The sequence below is a fragment of the Siphateles boraxobius genome, unplaced genomic scaffold (assembly GCF_051911475.1).
Source record: "Siphateles boraxobius isolate OS27281-9 unplaced genomic scaffold, OSU_SipBor_1 23, whole genome shotgun sequence".
In the NCBI taxonomy this organism is placed as follows: domain Eukaryota; kingdom Metazoa; phylum Chordata; class Actinopteri; order Cypriniformes; family Leuciscidae; genus Siphateles; species Siphateles boraxobius.
The window spans coordinates 2263320-2278826 of record NW_027508844.1 but is presented as its reverse complement, the minus strand read 5'-3'; the positions used below and the strand labels follow the sequence as shown (position 1 = coordinate 2278826).

The 15507-nt window shown below is 42.5% G+C and overlaps 1 protein-coding gene, 1 long non-coding RNA gene and 3 other non-coding genes across 5 annotated transcripts; 2 read left to right on the top strand and 3 right to left on the bottom strand.

Annotated features, from left to right (window-relative positions):
- Positions 1-2685: 2685 nt before the first annotated feature.
- trnav-aac (transfer RNA valine (anticodon AAC)) lies at positions 2686-2758 on the bottom strand. The gene has a single exon. It is a non-coding gene; the product is annotated as a tRNA-Val (tRNA).
- Positions 2759-2949: 191 nt separating this feature from the next.
- trnav-uac (transfer RNA valine (anticodon UAC)) lies at positions 2950-3022 on the bottom strand. Its single transcript has one exon. It is a non-coding gene; the product is annotated as a tRNA-Val (tRNA).
- Positions 3023-3793: 771 nt separating this feature from the next.
- On the bottom strand, positions 3794-3866 carry trnav-cac (transfer RNA valine (anticodon CAC)). Its single transcript has one exon. It is a non-coding gene; the product is annotated as a tRNA-Val (tRNA).
- Positions 3867-10686: 6820 nt separating this feature from the next.
- Positions 10687-11836, top strand: LOC143747610 (uncharacterized). The gene is made up of 2 exons (XM_077240433.1): positions 10687-11264; positions 11404-11836. The coding sequence occupies exons 1-2, from the start codon at positions 10687-10689 to the stop codon at positions 11834-11836; spliced, it is 1011 nt and encodes a 336-aa protein (XP_077096548.1).
- A 552-nt stretch (positions 11837-12388) lies between these two features.
- LOC143747597 (uncharacterized) lies at positions 12389-12860 on the top strand. The gene is made up of 3 exons (XR_013206770.1): positions 12389-12431; positions 12557-12629; positions 12747-12860. It is a non-coding gene; the product is annotated as an uncharacterized LOC143747597 (long non-coding RNA).
- The last annotated feature ends 2647 nt before the right edge of the window (positions 12861-15507 follow it).

The following is a 15507-nucleotide window of genomic DNA, read 5'->3' as shown; positions in this document are numbered from 1 at the left end:
ATGTTTCTCTAGAACCTAAAACTCAGATTGTGAGTCAGATCTCAGATCTTTTCTATAATAACTATCTGTTGAATACTCCTGATCAGAGAAAGAAAGTACAAGTATGTCACAGTAATCTGTTGAAATTGTACATAGCTCCTGTTCGTTCCATTACTGTTAATGTGGTAAACTCTTGTGATTCTTTTCCCGAATTGTCATCTTCCTTTCGTAGCCCGAGTAAGGATTCTTTGGAGAATGTTGATGAGGATGAGAGTTTTCTTTCTCGAGAAAAAGTCGACGGACGACTATAAACTCTGAGATTCTTATTAATCTTTCCTCCCATCTTTCTTATCTGACAGAGGAGGAGAGGAGTGATGTCACTGAGTTGGTGATGTCATTTCCCTCTCTTTTCCGTGATGTTCCTGGTCGTACTTCTATCATAGAACATGATATCGACGTAGGAGCCTCGTGTCCGATTAAACAAAACGCATATCGAGTCAATCCTTTTAAAAGAGATTTGCTGAAACAAGAGGTGAACTATCTACTTGCTCATGATCTGGCTGAATCTAGTTTCAGTTCATAGAGTTCCCCTTGTGTTCTAGTATATAAATCTGATGGCTCATATCGATTCTGCACAGATTATCGAAAACTTAATTCTGTTACTAAGCCGGATTGCTTCCCTTTGCCTCGAGTTGATGACTGCGTCGATCATGTTGGCTCTGCCCGATATGTTAGTAAGTTCGATCTCTTAAAGGGATATTGGCAGGTGCCTTTGACTAGTAGAGCGAAGGAATTATCCACCTTCGTCACACCTGATGTTTTCCTGCAGTATACGGTTATGCCTTTCGGAGTGCGAAATGCACCCGCGACGTTCCAGCGTCTCGTAAATCGTATACTTTATGGAATGTCAGGATGTGAGGCATATCTTGACGACGTGGTGTTGTATAATTCCTCCTGGTCTGAACATCTTAACTAGATTAAAGAATTGTTTTCTCGTTTAGCAAAGGGTAATCTTACCATAAACCTCGCTAAATCGGAATTCGTGAAGGCAACCGTTACCTATTTAGGTAAAGTCGTGGGAAACAGTTGTGTAAAGCCTATTGAGACCAAGGTCGAAGCCATTTGTGACTTTCCCGTACCCACCACTCGTCGCGAATTGCGACGGTTTCTCGGTATGGTGGGATATTACCGGAGCTTCTGCGAAAATTTTGCCAGTGTAGTCTCACCTCTTACCGATTTATTGAGTCCAAAGTTGACTTTTCGGTGGTCTGAGCTCTGTCAACAGGCTTTTGAAAATTGTAAAGCATTGCTGGCGTGTGCCCCTGTTTTAACAGCCCCGGATTTTGAGAAATCTTTTAGCCTTGCAATCGATGCAAGTGCTTGTGGTGCGGGCGCTGTTCTCTTACAGGAGGGTTCGAACAAGGTTCTACATCCTGTAAGTTACTTTTCAAAAAAGTTTAATCGACATCAAAAGGTATACTCTACCATTGAGACGGAAGCTCTCGCCCTAGTGTTGGCCGTGCAACATTTTGAGGTATACCTAGGGTCAATCGCTGCACCGATTATCATCTATACGGATCATAATCCGTTGGTTTTCTCGAATCGAATGAGAAATCGAAATCAGCGACTTATGCGATGGAGTCTCATCTTACAACCTTTCCATCTTGAGATTCAACACATCCGAGGAAAAAATAATGTCATAGCTGACACACTTTCTAGAGCATAACCTAATCTCTGCGTTGTTCATTTCTATTCTTTGCATCTCTAGGGCCCAGAGTAGCTGAAGAATGAAGACTTCCCAGTGTTTTTAACATGGCATAATCTGCAAATTTTTTTGGCAGACCAAACATTTTATATTACTGTACAGGAAACCTCAATGGCCATTTGTTTTATTTTTTGTCCTTTTCTAAAGAGATTAAACCACAAACATCCCTGCAAGTGTACTGACCTGCTCAAAAGAAAAACGCATACGAAATTTTTGCAAAAACCACCCACAGTTTCCGCCCAGTTTCAAACTGATGACCACTACACTACAGAAACCTATTGATGAGATGCATGTGCTTTTTAGAAGATGGCTCCTTCCCATAATCTGCCCTGCAAGCAGTGTGACAGTCTGTAAATTCCACAAACAACAGAACAGAGGTCATTCGGCATGGCAGTCTGCCTACAGCTCCTTGGTACGATGGCCTTCACCTGTCTCAAAAGGAAATGAGCGCTACACCCACCTAGCGTGGCAAACAATTTACATTTTCTGTCAGAATCCAACCGCTGTTTCTGCTCGGTTTCAAACCGAGGACCTTTTGCGTGTTAGGGGAACGTGATGACCACTACACTACAGAAACCTATTGATGAGATGCATGTGCTTTTTAGAAGATGGCTCCTTCCCATAATCTGCCCTGCAAGCAGTGTGACAGTCTGTAAATTCCGGAAACAACAGAACAGAGGTCAATGAAGTGTACTGACCTGCTCGACAGAAAATCGCATACGAAATTCTTGCAGAAACCACCACCAGTTTCCGCCCTGTTTCGAACTGGGGACCTTTCGCATGTGAGGCGAACGTGATAATCACTACACTACGGAAACACGTCTTCAGGTTGCAGACATAAATCTTTAGGTACACGCTTGTTAAAAAGCGTATAAAGGAAATGAGCGCTACACCCACCTTACGTGGCAAACAGTTTAAAGTTTCTGTCAGAATCCAACCGCTGTTTCTGCTCGGTTTCGAACCGAGGACCTTTCGCGTGTTAGGCGAACGTGATGACCACTACACTACAGAAACCTATTGATGAGATGCATGTGCTTTTTCTGCCCTGGAAGCAGTGTGACAGTCTGTAAATTCCACAAACAACAGAACAGAGGTCATTCGCCATGGCAGTCTGCCTACAGCTCCTTGGTACGATGGCCTTCACCTGTCTCAAAAGTAAGGGTTATGTAGCGAATTGCAGCATTTATATTTAAAATGCCTCCACTTGTTTCCGCCCAGTTTTGAACTGAGGACCTTTCGCGTGTAAAGCGAACGTGATAACCACTACACTACGGAAACTTGGTTTGGACGTCTGTTACGACCCCCGTGTGGGTCATATTGTGTGGGTTCGGTTGTCTTTGTTACTTGTTTTGTAGGTTGGAGTTGGAGTGAGTGACGTCATGATGACTGATGGTTTACACCTGTGCTAGATCTGATGCCGGCAAACAAAAGCAGCTCCCTTCGGGCGTGACGGGGCGCGCTCTCCCCTCGTGCCATTTTGTTGTTGTCTTGTTCCCGTTTTGGTCTATTCTCTTACTTTATTATTTTTACTTTAATAAATGTTATTCCTTTTTCCATACCACTTTAACGTGTCATCTCCTTCTTTGTCGCGGCTTGCGAGTCGGCCGTGACACGTCAGTCCCACCTCTTCTAGCGTACGCTTGTTCAAAAGCGACTGAAACTATAGACTGCCTAGTTTTTTTAACATGGCATAAAGCTGCTAATTTTGTTGGCAGACCAAACATTTTGAACTGAGGACCTTTCGCGTGTAAAGCGAACGTGATAACCACTACACTACGGAAACTTGATTTGGACATCAGTCCCACCTCTTCTAGGGTACGATTGTTCAAAAGCGACTGAAGCTATAGACTGCCCAGTGTTTTTAACATGGCAAAAAGCTGCTAATTTTGTTGGCAGACCAAACATTTTTTATTACAGTACAGGAAACCTCAATAGCCATTTGTTTTATTTGTGTCCTTTTCTAAAGAGATTAAACCACAAACATCTCTGCAAGTGTACTGACCTGCTCAACAGAAAATCGAATACGAAATTTTTGCGAAAACCACCCACAGTTTCCGCCCAGTTTTGAACTGGGGACCTTTCACGTGTGAGGCGAACGTGATAACCACTACACTACGGAAACTTGATTTGGATGTCAGTCCCACCTCTTCTAGGGTACGCTTGTTCAAAAGCGACTGAAACTATAGACTGCCTAGTGTTTTTAACATGGCAAAAAGCTGCTAATTTTGTTGGCAGACCAAACATTTTGAACTGAGGACCTTTCACGTGTAAAGCGAACGTGATAACCACTACAATATGGAAACTAGATTTGGACATCAGTCCCACCTCTTCTAGGGTGCGCATGTTCAAAAGCGACTGAAGCTATAGACTGCCCAGAGTTTTTAACATGGCAAAAAGCTGTTAATTTTGTTGGCAGACCAAACATTTTTTATTACTATACAGGAAACCTCAATGGCCATTTGTTTTATTTTTGTCCTTTTCTAAAGAGATTAAACCACAATCATCCCTGCAATTGTACTGACCTGCTCAACAGAAAATTGCATACGAAATTTTTGCAAAAACCACCCACAGTTTCCGCCCAGTTTCGAATTGGGGTCCTTTCGCGTGTGAGGAGAACATGATAACCTCTACACTATGGAAACACGTCTTCAGGTTGCAGACATAAATCTTTAGGTGCACGCTTGTTAAAAAGCGTATAAAAGAAATGAGCGCTACACCCACCTAGCGTGCCAAACAGTTTAAATTTTCTGTCAGAATCCAACCACTGTTTCTGCTCGGTTTCGAACCGAGGACCTTTCGCGCGGGAGCCGAAAATGGTTAAGCTAACTTCCCTTAACTTTTCCCATTCATTCTCTATGGTACTGCTCAACACAATGGATGCAATATACCTTTGGCCACACGTAGACTTCCTGGCGCTGTTTCGCTTTTCGGTGGCGGGGAATTTTAAAGGGGTCATGACATGTTTTTTTGTTTTGTTTTATTATTTTCCCTTAGGTGCAATTATAGTATTACTATAGTTTTTTGTACAAAAAAACTTTAAAAATATAGTGATTTATGACCTTTTCCCACCCTGTTTCTCACCTCTGATTCAAACAGTCTGTTTTGGAGGTGTTTTCCCTTTAAGAGTTCAGTGTTAACGCCCACTGTTATGATTGGCTAACGTCAGTGCTGCTTATGCATAAATTATTAACGTTTATCATTTTGTATCACACGTAGACTACACAATGCTCCACCACGTGAAACTTCGGTCTTCCGATCTTTTACCATCGTGTCAATTCTCAATTGATTTTGATTCAAATGCGCGAGGGAGTGAGAGAGAGAGAGAGAGAGAGAGAGAGAGAGAGAGAGAGAGAGAGAGAGAGAGAGAGAGAGTTTGAAGGCGCGCGCGCGGCCGGGGCTCTCTCTCTCTCTCTCTCTGCTCGTTCTTCAGTAACATGCCCTGTCACACTCATCTGATCACTCACCGTTCAAATTAAGCTTTGGCGGGCTGCATATGCTGCAAATAAACTGCATCCGACTGTTTTCCTTGACGTCTGGATCGTTCGGCAGCGTATTCAAAGACTCAAACAGGAACAGCACATCTGCGTAGCATCGCAGTCATCTTGTAAACAGACCCACTCGCTGCACGAGAACGCATGCGATGATGCGAAATGAGGCGTAGTTGTCTTGCGCTGGAGGCGGTCATATGCAAACGACTGGTACGTCACTTCGCACCGTGACGTCACTTCATACAATGGATCTAGAACGAGCTGTATTTAGAGCTTGATTAAATAAATGCTTCGTTTATAATGGGGAGGACGTCTTAAGCTATGAAACTTGCAGGAAGTTTTAATAGTACATAGATCTCTTATACACCAAAACATCAAGGCAAATTTGGTTTCTCATGTCATGACCCCTTTAAAAGCGTAGTGTCATCTGTCAATCAATCATTCGCAGTGGAGGAGGGGAGACCCGTTTTACGATCGGAGATATTTGTTTACCGAATTGTCAGCAAATTGTTTTGTTTTTTACAACAATTTTGTACAGTCTAAACTACCTTCAGACAGATTTTACCTCAGGTGACCACATATACATTATTATTCATATATTTTATCATTTAAATTGCATGTTGTTATCATGTAACGTAAGTTAAGTTAACTGTTAAGTTAATTGTATTGTTAATTGTGTTGAATTGATTGTGATGTTAAGAAACCCAGTAAACCAAACTCCTCGTTGTAAATACAGCTGTTATTTTATAAGAGTGTCTTTGTTTGTAACGGTGAATGTTTCATCATTGATTTCTTACTATGCAATCATATAAAATGTTTACAACTATGTGTTAACAGTGCAGTATGATGTAGTACTTTTAATGTAATTAATAAATAGTACACACAAATATAATACATTTGAATTACAAAAAAAAATGATTACAAAAAAATATGTGTGCAATTTAATGGTATAGTATATGAATAACATTTTATTGTGATAAAATAGATAATTAAACACAATAATAGTGTGTGAAAGAGGATATTGTGAAATTAATATGAATATTTATTTAATAATAAAATGGTTAATTTAATTGTTGTTTTATTTATTAAGAAATAAAATAATTGAAATCAGAATATAAGTGCGTTAATTAAGTGTGTTAATGCAACAGACCATAAACACTAATCAGCTCTTTGTGAATGTATATGTACAGCACAGCAGGATGCAGGTGAAAGTGATCTTCCCAGGCAAGATCAAAGTGTGCTTCAGGAAAGGACCGACTGGATATCTGAGACAAGATCCCTCAGATGAAGCCAAGAGGATCAAAGACAACCCCAATCTCCAGGACAAATCAGCCCCTTAAAGGGAAGACAAGGTCAAGGAGAATGCCCGCTCTGTTGTCTTCATGAGAGGAGGTGATGTGTCAGACAGAAAAGAGGTGCTTGGAGAGTATGTGCTTCAGTTTGGAAAGTACAAAGACAAATCATTCCGGTGGCTGCTAGAGAATGATGTAGGCTATACCATATTCTTGACTAAGAAGGTTGAGGAGGAGGAGGAGAGAGCCGGTCAGTTTAAACCAGAGGGTCCCAAAAAGGACAGCCTACTTTCATTTCTTGAGTACAGTAGAAGCTTACAGGAAATCGAGGACCTCCTAAATTAATTAACTGGAAGATCAGTGGCACCACCTGTGAGGAATGAAGATGACAACTTGGTTGGCTTTGGGATTAATGCAGAAAAGACTTGGAGGGATGTTTGGGAGAGCAGAGCAGATGGATATGCTGCATTTATCCTCCAGAAACAGTGCGTCACAGGCAGCAAAATGTTTCGGCTGCAGCAGTACCTCACTCAGAAAAAGAGCCAGCTTCAGAGTGTTTCAGCGGAACATGCTTCCACTGGCCTTACAGCATCTGCCTCTCATCCTCCAGGTTTGTTGACAGTACAGTTGAGTATATATAAGGTCGAATTGAAAAATTTAAATGTGGGATGACATATGATTCCCATCTTTGCTTTTATGCTTTGTTTTACAGAAATGGAGGATGATGAAGAATTGGAGAGAATGATGCTTTCTATATCCCCATCCAAAGTCCAAGGCCAACTGAGTAAGAAAACCTCACACAGACAAATTTTTGGATCAGTAAGATTTTTTTACTAAGTCTGTTATTTGATTCAAATACAAAATAAAACAGTCAAAATTGTGAAATATTATTAGATTTAAAAATAGCTGTTTTCTATGTGAATATATAATAAAGTGTAATTTATTTCTGTGATCAAAGCTGAATTTTCACCATCATTACTCCAGTATTCAGTGTCACATGATTCTGATGATTCGGTGCTCAAGAAACATTTCTCATTATTATCATTGTCAACAATTGTATTATTGTTACAGTATTACAGTACAACAAATAGTTATTTACATTTTTATTTCAGGATTCTTTGATGAATAGAAAGTTCAAAAGAACAGCATTTATCTGAAATAGAATCTTTTGTAACATTAAACACTATTGTTCAAAAGTTTGGGGTCAGTAAGAATTGTTAGTTATTTTTGGGGGGAAATAAATAAAATAAATCAATACTTTTATTCACGAAGGATGGATTAAATTCATCAAAAGTTACAGTAAAGGCATTTATAATGTTACAAAAGTTTCTATTTCAACACACACTATTTATTGTGGTTGCTATATCCATATTTTTCTGAATGTACACCCGTATGAATGTGGAGTATTGCTGTAAAAGAGCTTAATGCTCAGTCAATTTTCCCTGAATAAACAACAGTTGATGATATTTATAATTCCATCCTTTCATACCAATCTTTGGTTTGTTCTTTTTCCATAGAAGTGGAGGAAGGTGAAGAATTGGGGAGGATGATGCTACCCACATTTTCATCTAAAATTCCAGACCAACTGAGTGAGAACCACATACATATACATACATGCTCTATCAAACTGCATTCATTTCCATGAAACATCATTACATTTTTATACAGCGTTATTCAAGATGGTAAATGTTTGGCATGTTACATTGTTTCTGCGCTTTGCTATATATATATATATATACTGAATATATACATACAAGCTACAGTATGGATTTTCACAGCAGCTTCGGTAACAAATTCGAGACAAATTCTGCTGTAAAGCAGCTCTAACAAGCCAATTGTGACATTATTCAGCTCAAGTCACTTCAGTATTGATTCAGTTCAATTCAAGATTCAGATCAATTGTGCATACATACTGTATATACAGTGTATTTGTGCATATAAATGTACATGTGACTCCTGTACACACCACTGTACACTGAACAAGCAGAAGGCACGTAGCAGTGCTTTACATTTTTCACATCTGTGTGTAGTTTGGTGTGTACTGAACTTTAACAGTAAAGGGTTTTATATGTCATTGTGTCTGTTTATGTTATAAATGCTTGAAAGTTTAATTATCTTCACAATGATCACTTCACTTCACTATTATCTTGCCAGGCTATTCCAGTAAAAAGCAAATCAGTTTTTTTTTTCATTTACTGTTTACCAGCCTCTCTTAGTGAAAGACCATGGTTGATTACATGGTCAATGAATGGACAATTTCATCACTGACTACTGTTCTTCCAGCCCTTGGAATGCCACCACCACACATTCTTACACCTCAACCTTGCCCTCTCCTTGAGCCTGCTCTTCTCCCTGCTCCTCTCACTGCATCTCTCACTGCATCTCTCACTGCACCTCTCACTGCATCTCTCACTGCACCTCTCACTGCATCTCTCACTGCACCTCTCACTGCACCTCTCACTGCACCTCTCACTGCATCTCACAATGCACCTTTCACTGCACCTCTCACTGCATCTCTCACTGCATCTCTCACTGCACATCTCACTGCATCTCTCACTGCACCTCTCACTGCATCTCTCACTGCACCTTTCACTGCACCTCTCACTGCATCTCTCACTGCATCTCTCACTGCACATCTCACTGCATCTCTCACTGCACCTCTCACTGCATCTCACAATGCACCTCTCACTGCATCTCTCACTGCATCTCTCACTGCGCCTCTCACTGCACCTCTCACTGCACCTCTCACTGCATCTCTCACTGCATCTCTCACTGCATCTCTCACTGCGCCTCTCACTGCACCTCTCACTGCACCTCTCACTGCATCTCTCACTGCACCTCTCACTGCATCTCTCACTGCATCTCTCACTGCACCTCTCACTGCATCTCTCACTGCACCTTCTCCCTGGGCCCCTTGGTCTTACTCTTCCTCATCCAGACATTACAGTGTTTGTCTTTTTCTGTTTATGTGTCCAAAAACATCACTCCTCAAAGTCCTCCTTTTACTGTATAAGTGTCAATGTAATAGGAAAAAATAACCCCTGCCACTGAGTCTAAGCCAGACTGGAATCAGCTATTGTTGGCCCAATTTACCCAACATAAATCAGCTGTGTCAATTATTCAATTGTTTGTTTATTATCAGCTGAGATATATTGTTTTTGAACTGTTACTATTGCAGAAGCAGAGGTTTTTATACTGTATCTAAGGTTTGGAATATTGTTTTTGCTATTGTGGGATGGTGTGTGTTAACAATTGTAAGTACTACAAAAACAATCCATAATTTTGTTGGGAGGTATAGCTTTATTGTATTTAGAGTTTTGAAAATGTGACAACTGGTTGGACAAACGCTTGAGACCACATCGCCTTTGAGACCAGTGCAGGAAACCATGCTCTGTCAATGTAAGGACTTAATGTAACATAATTTTACTTAATAAAATTTAAAACACATTTAACATATTTAACAAATATAATGCTCATCTATGACTAATGTCAACCATGTCATCCTGCAGCCCTCCTCCCAGTGACCTCTGCAGAATCTATAGCCTCTACTCCTCCCTCAGGCCCCCCTGCAACTGCTGTCCAGTCGGGACTCCTTGCAGCCTTTACTCCACCCACAGCACTCCCTGCAGTCTCTGCTGGGCACCCCCCAACTCAGATGGAGGAGAAGCCAGCACTTCCACCACTGCCAGGCTATGAGCAGGATGTAAGCCAATGGAACTGCTCTCACCAGCAGAGAATCTGGATGAAAACAGAAATGGAAGCCTTGGGACTGTGGCAAGGCTCTAGACCGGTGAGACATCCAATGAACATGATCTCCTTGTGGTGTTACCCACCTCAGCCTGAGCTTATTGATGCTGTCTATAAGTTGCCATCACCGAAATACTTTCAACTTCATCCATTCTTCATTTGGAAACCAGAGCACTCCATTATGGAAAGAGTCCGCAACAACTACACTCTGCCATGTCTGAACGGCTGTCCGAATCCTCACGTTGTCTCATCAGGAGTTGGATGACCCCGTGTCATTATTGGTACAAGCAGCCAGTACTACATGCTGGCCTCTCGGCTCAGCTGTAAAGTCTGTAAAAAGTAATGGTATGCAGACAAACCTCAATGGATGGACATGCTGCCAAGTCGATTCTGCAACATTTTTCCAGCTTTTCGTATGCACAAGAAGGCCATATGTAAGACTGTGATGGACGAGTTGCGGCGCACAGCAAAGTCTCCCAATGATATGGCCAATCAGTTGAACGAAGCTCTCAACCTCAGGTATGAGCGTGCACACCTGGCTTACCTGTCCACTGTTAAGAATGTGCTGGATGGAGACAGTGGACTTTATGGTCAGCAGACCATCACAGGGGCACTAAGAGCAACAAATACTCCTGCTCCATTTGGTGAGTATGGTGATGTGGTCGGCTGGTGTGGAGTAACAGTCTCACCCCACTACTTGGTTGACTGCCTCATTCAGGAGTACCATAGGCAGGAGAGCACAATCAATTTGCTCCTTAAAGCCACATTTGGACAAATATTAAGGGCTGACCATACCCGCAAGGTGGCCCGGAAGGTTGTGCTTGCATCAGGTACTATGTCGTCATACGCTGTGATGAATGAAAACTGGATAATCTTGTCCTGGGTGATGCTGCAGTCTGAAAGTGATAAATCCCTGCAGCCAATAAATGCTGGGCTGTCCTGTCGTTACATTTTTGCAGAACTGCCAAAAGCCAACTATCAGTGGCTTGACCGGTAAGAACCAGCCATCACATTTTCCTTCCCACCTATATTATATTTGTAAAGTAAACAAAATATAGTATAGCAAATACATGTATCCTATTTATTTGAATGTTTAATATTTTAAATATACTTCTCTTTGTGTGTGGAACAGTGATTGCTGTGCTGCCTTCAGGATCCCAAACCCTGATCCCCAGGAGCACCTCCTCTGGGATTCTTGGAAGACCACTGAGGCTATAGTGACTGAGGCAAACTCTGGGCATCTCATCGACACCTGTGCCTCCCGCAAAGAATATAATAGCAACATCAACATCAAGCTGGACTTGTTCCACTGCATGCGGTGGTTCTCCAGAGAGTGTACTTCAGAGCACCATCCACTGCACAGTGCTTTCTGCAAGTTTCTGTCAGCAGCTTTTAGTGTTGTGGACCAGATGGACCTACAGAGACTGAAGCAGGCTTATGTCTTCTGTGGGATAGTGCCTGCAAATCCAACAAAGAAGCATATCAGGGAGCACTGTCGCACTAGGGTCCCACACCCCAAAGAGCTGCTGGAGAGAGTGGAGAGAGTTCTCCAAGATTCTTTTTAGAATGAGATCCTGATGGTGGGCCACTGTTCAAACCATCGATGTTGAAGGTATGGAGGATTCAGCGATACCACATCCTCAGAGGCTGCCTGAGTGACCCAGAGATTGAAGAGGGGATCAACCAGCTGAACCATGTGAAGGGGGAGGCGGCAGCTGTACCCGTGTGGATCCCTGTGAGAGGCACCTCTCAGCAGGAGGGATTCCATTTTCATCAGGCGAGATGGGTCACAGGCACTCAGGTATCCACAGAAATTATCCAGGCGCTGGGCATGATTGGAGTGGCTCGCTGGAATTTCAAGCGCCTTGTGGACCTGAAGCAGCCTGGAGTGAAGCTGCCTGCAGTTTTTGATCCTGTGCTGATCATGGAACTGAACAAGCCATCAGACGTGGTGACAGGCCAGGCCAAGTACCCTGCCTTAATTATCTCACACACAGACACCGGAGAAAGGTTTGGACTGCAGTATGTTGTCGTCCTGTCCCCCTGGACTGGGACAAGCACAAGTCCCAGAAGGTACCTGTTGCAGAGGAGGGAGAGCATCAGTCCTCACAGCCATCTGCTCTCAGTGAGATATTCCCACCTGATGACACAACTGAGGAGGTGAGGGGGGAACACTTTGCTCAGCTAAACTTGACTGTTGTACTTACAAACATCCCCATTCACTATAATCCAAATCTAATATGTAATTACTGATTCTAACCCAAATTAATTACTCTATGCTCCAGGATGACATCTTTGGTGTGGCTTCTCCTGGCTCAGAAACAATGATCCAGCCTGCACAGCCCACCAGTGTAAAAGGTGATTCAGCTCACATCTTCATCCCTTAATTATTCCTTATTTATATGAATACTACATATATTTTAGAGATAAAGGTGAAAATGATTTACTTATTCTGTCCCTTTTCCTCTCTTTTAGATGAGATGACACCACCACTGCCCTTTGCTCCCTCTCCACGAGCTGCTCGCACAGGTTCCATCAAGGCAGGGGGTATACTTTTTTTCCTAGACCATTTTCGGTGGACACAGCCCATGAGGGATTCCATTGTTGGCCTTCTGGCAAAGTACCATAGGCAGAAAGACCTTCTCACCCAAGTGGATGCGGAGTATGCTGCCCTCGTGCAGGCTGCCTCCAGGGATCTGTTGTGAACTTTTTCTTCTCAAGTGTAGAAAAGATAGAGTTGCAGACCAGGAGATTGTTGAGGTATAAGTTCTTTATTTCGTCGCTGTAGTCATCTCAATCAAGTCTAGTCTAAGGGAACTTTACATTGCAGTTTACATACATTTCAAGGGGGTGGGATTAATTTCATAGTGGAGGGGACTCTTGAACAAAACATGTAAAGGAAAGTACATGATTCAGCTGGTTACCTGATTTCATCAGGTAACAGTGTAACTCAGAGCCTTGAGATGCTAATCCAATCAGCCAATCAACAAAACCTTTTGACCTGACCTTTGAGATGTGACAAGAGGTTAATGTCCAAAACCTTGATTGCCTCAAAAATGGAAAACAGTGTTTGCCCTTGCTGCTCAGGAGCTCTGTAAGCAGCCGCTCAAGGAGAAGGATGGTAGTCTCCTCTCCACAGGTCCTCCTCCGGCAATGGAGTGCCAGCTCATTCCTGGTAAGATGCTTGTTGACATCTTCATCTGTCCGCGCAGGCCAACCCTGGGATATCAACAGCTCTCTCTTTGCTTTGCGAAGCATAGAAACATCAGCCGCATCCCACTCAAAAATGCACGCTGACAGCCGTGACATGAAGATGGGATACAGCTGATGGGCATCAGTTGTACACCCCATGGCAATCCTGCGCATAAAATGCCAGATGTCCAAGCGAATCATGAGATCAGGCCACCCTCTGAATCTGGTTTTCAGCTTGGTCTCACCCACATCAGTGCAGCAGCCACAGTCCACGTACAAAACAGTAGGTGGATCCACACTAGCCTGCTGGTAACTTTTCACCAGACCATCGACCATCATGTCCAGTCCTGCTCCTTCCTGTGCTGTCAGCACACTCATGAGCACCTGACCAAACTCATTGCCAACAGAGGTAAGCCAGAGTCCCGTTCCCCTTGCCGTCCCAGCCAGCTTCTTAGTGATCTGCAGTAGATGACAGGAAGCATGCAATGCAATGAAACATCACACCATGTAGAATATGATACTCATGCTCTGATAATGATATAACAGTAAACACCATAAATTAACAAAAATCCCCTGCTAACCTTTTTAGTGGAATCCATCTTCAAGACTGAACCATACGTAGATGTTATCCTTGCATGGATTTCATCCAGCCTTGTCAGGATGTCTTGGCTGTACACGGTGAGCAGCCACTTGCAGCTTGGGACCAATGTAGGCTCTGGGGGTTCCTGGAATTGTATTTGCAACACCCCGGGTCGTTTGAGGAAGTCCACACATTGGGTGGTGTACCGGGCCATACGCTGGAGCCACTCCTCACTGTGGTTCTCACGCAGCTGTTTGATGACCCGCGTGGGACTGTTGCCTAGGCCACGCTCACGCAGGAGCCGAATGACTCTCACATCACAGGCATACCTTAGGAAAAGCAAAATCCACACATTCATATATTTTACATAATTGATTAGTAAAGTATTTGCAAACATATGTGATGATGGGCTATCAACTGGATGTGGAATTAAAGTGCCCTTACTTCCGCGTGAGGATGACCCGAAATTCAGAGCGATGGCCCAGATCCAGCTGTTGCAGGACAGTCTGACTCCAGGACACATGCGAGGCTTTACACTTCGTACAGATGAGGGTTTCTGTGACCATGTTGTACATCCTATCGATGTCCAGAACCTGCCGTGCCCTTTTGTGCAGACCGCCTCCAGTCAGCTGATGCTGCCCGCAGGCAGAATTGGGACAGAGAGCCTTGATCTTCCACAGCTTGTACGGCATCCACAGCAACAGAGCATGACAAAAAAATCTGTCTGGAGCTGGAGCCTGGTTGTAAATAAGTGCTGGCTGTGGTGGGTAATACCAGAGCTGTAGTTGTATCGAAGCTCTTGTTTTCCCTTGGGCCCCATTTTAAAAAGCCTGCTGGCAATCCACCTGTGATCCTCTGGTGGCAAAGTGTCCGACCACAAACGATGCAGTCGAACTGCAGATGCATCTTGCAGTAATGCCCCCAAAGGAGTAGTCTGTGAAGGAAAAAGACAAAACATTTAGTCTAGCAGGTCATTTATTTAATTACCGCTTTATCTATCCAAGACTACCCTCATATAAAATAGAAAATATTGGATGTCAAATACGTACTTAAGGTTATAGAATAAAATGTATACATTTGTTCCAATAGTTTTCAGAATTGTGTCAGCTGCTAGCACTAATTTGTGTGACTCTACTGAGTTGTGACAGTTAATATGCAAATTCAATTATTTTGGACCAATAAAATTTGAAATTACTTACCGAGACAACATGCAATGAAATATAATATATGTTGCATATATAACAAGAGAAAGAAACAGTCATAACTGTCCAATAATTTTAACTAATCCTAGATGGAATTATACAATACTGTTTAAAGGTCTATGTTCAGTAAGATTCTTTTTGTTTTTGAAATATGATTAAAATACAGTCAAAAACAGTAATAGTGGGAAATAATATTGCAATTTAGGATTGTAATTATTTGAATCTGTTTTCAAAAGTATTTACAGTTTTTTTCAATCGCTAA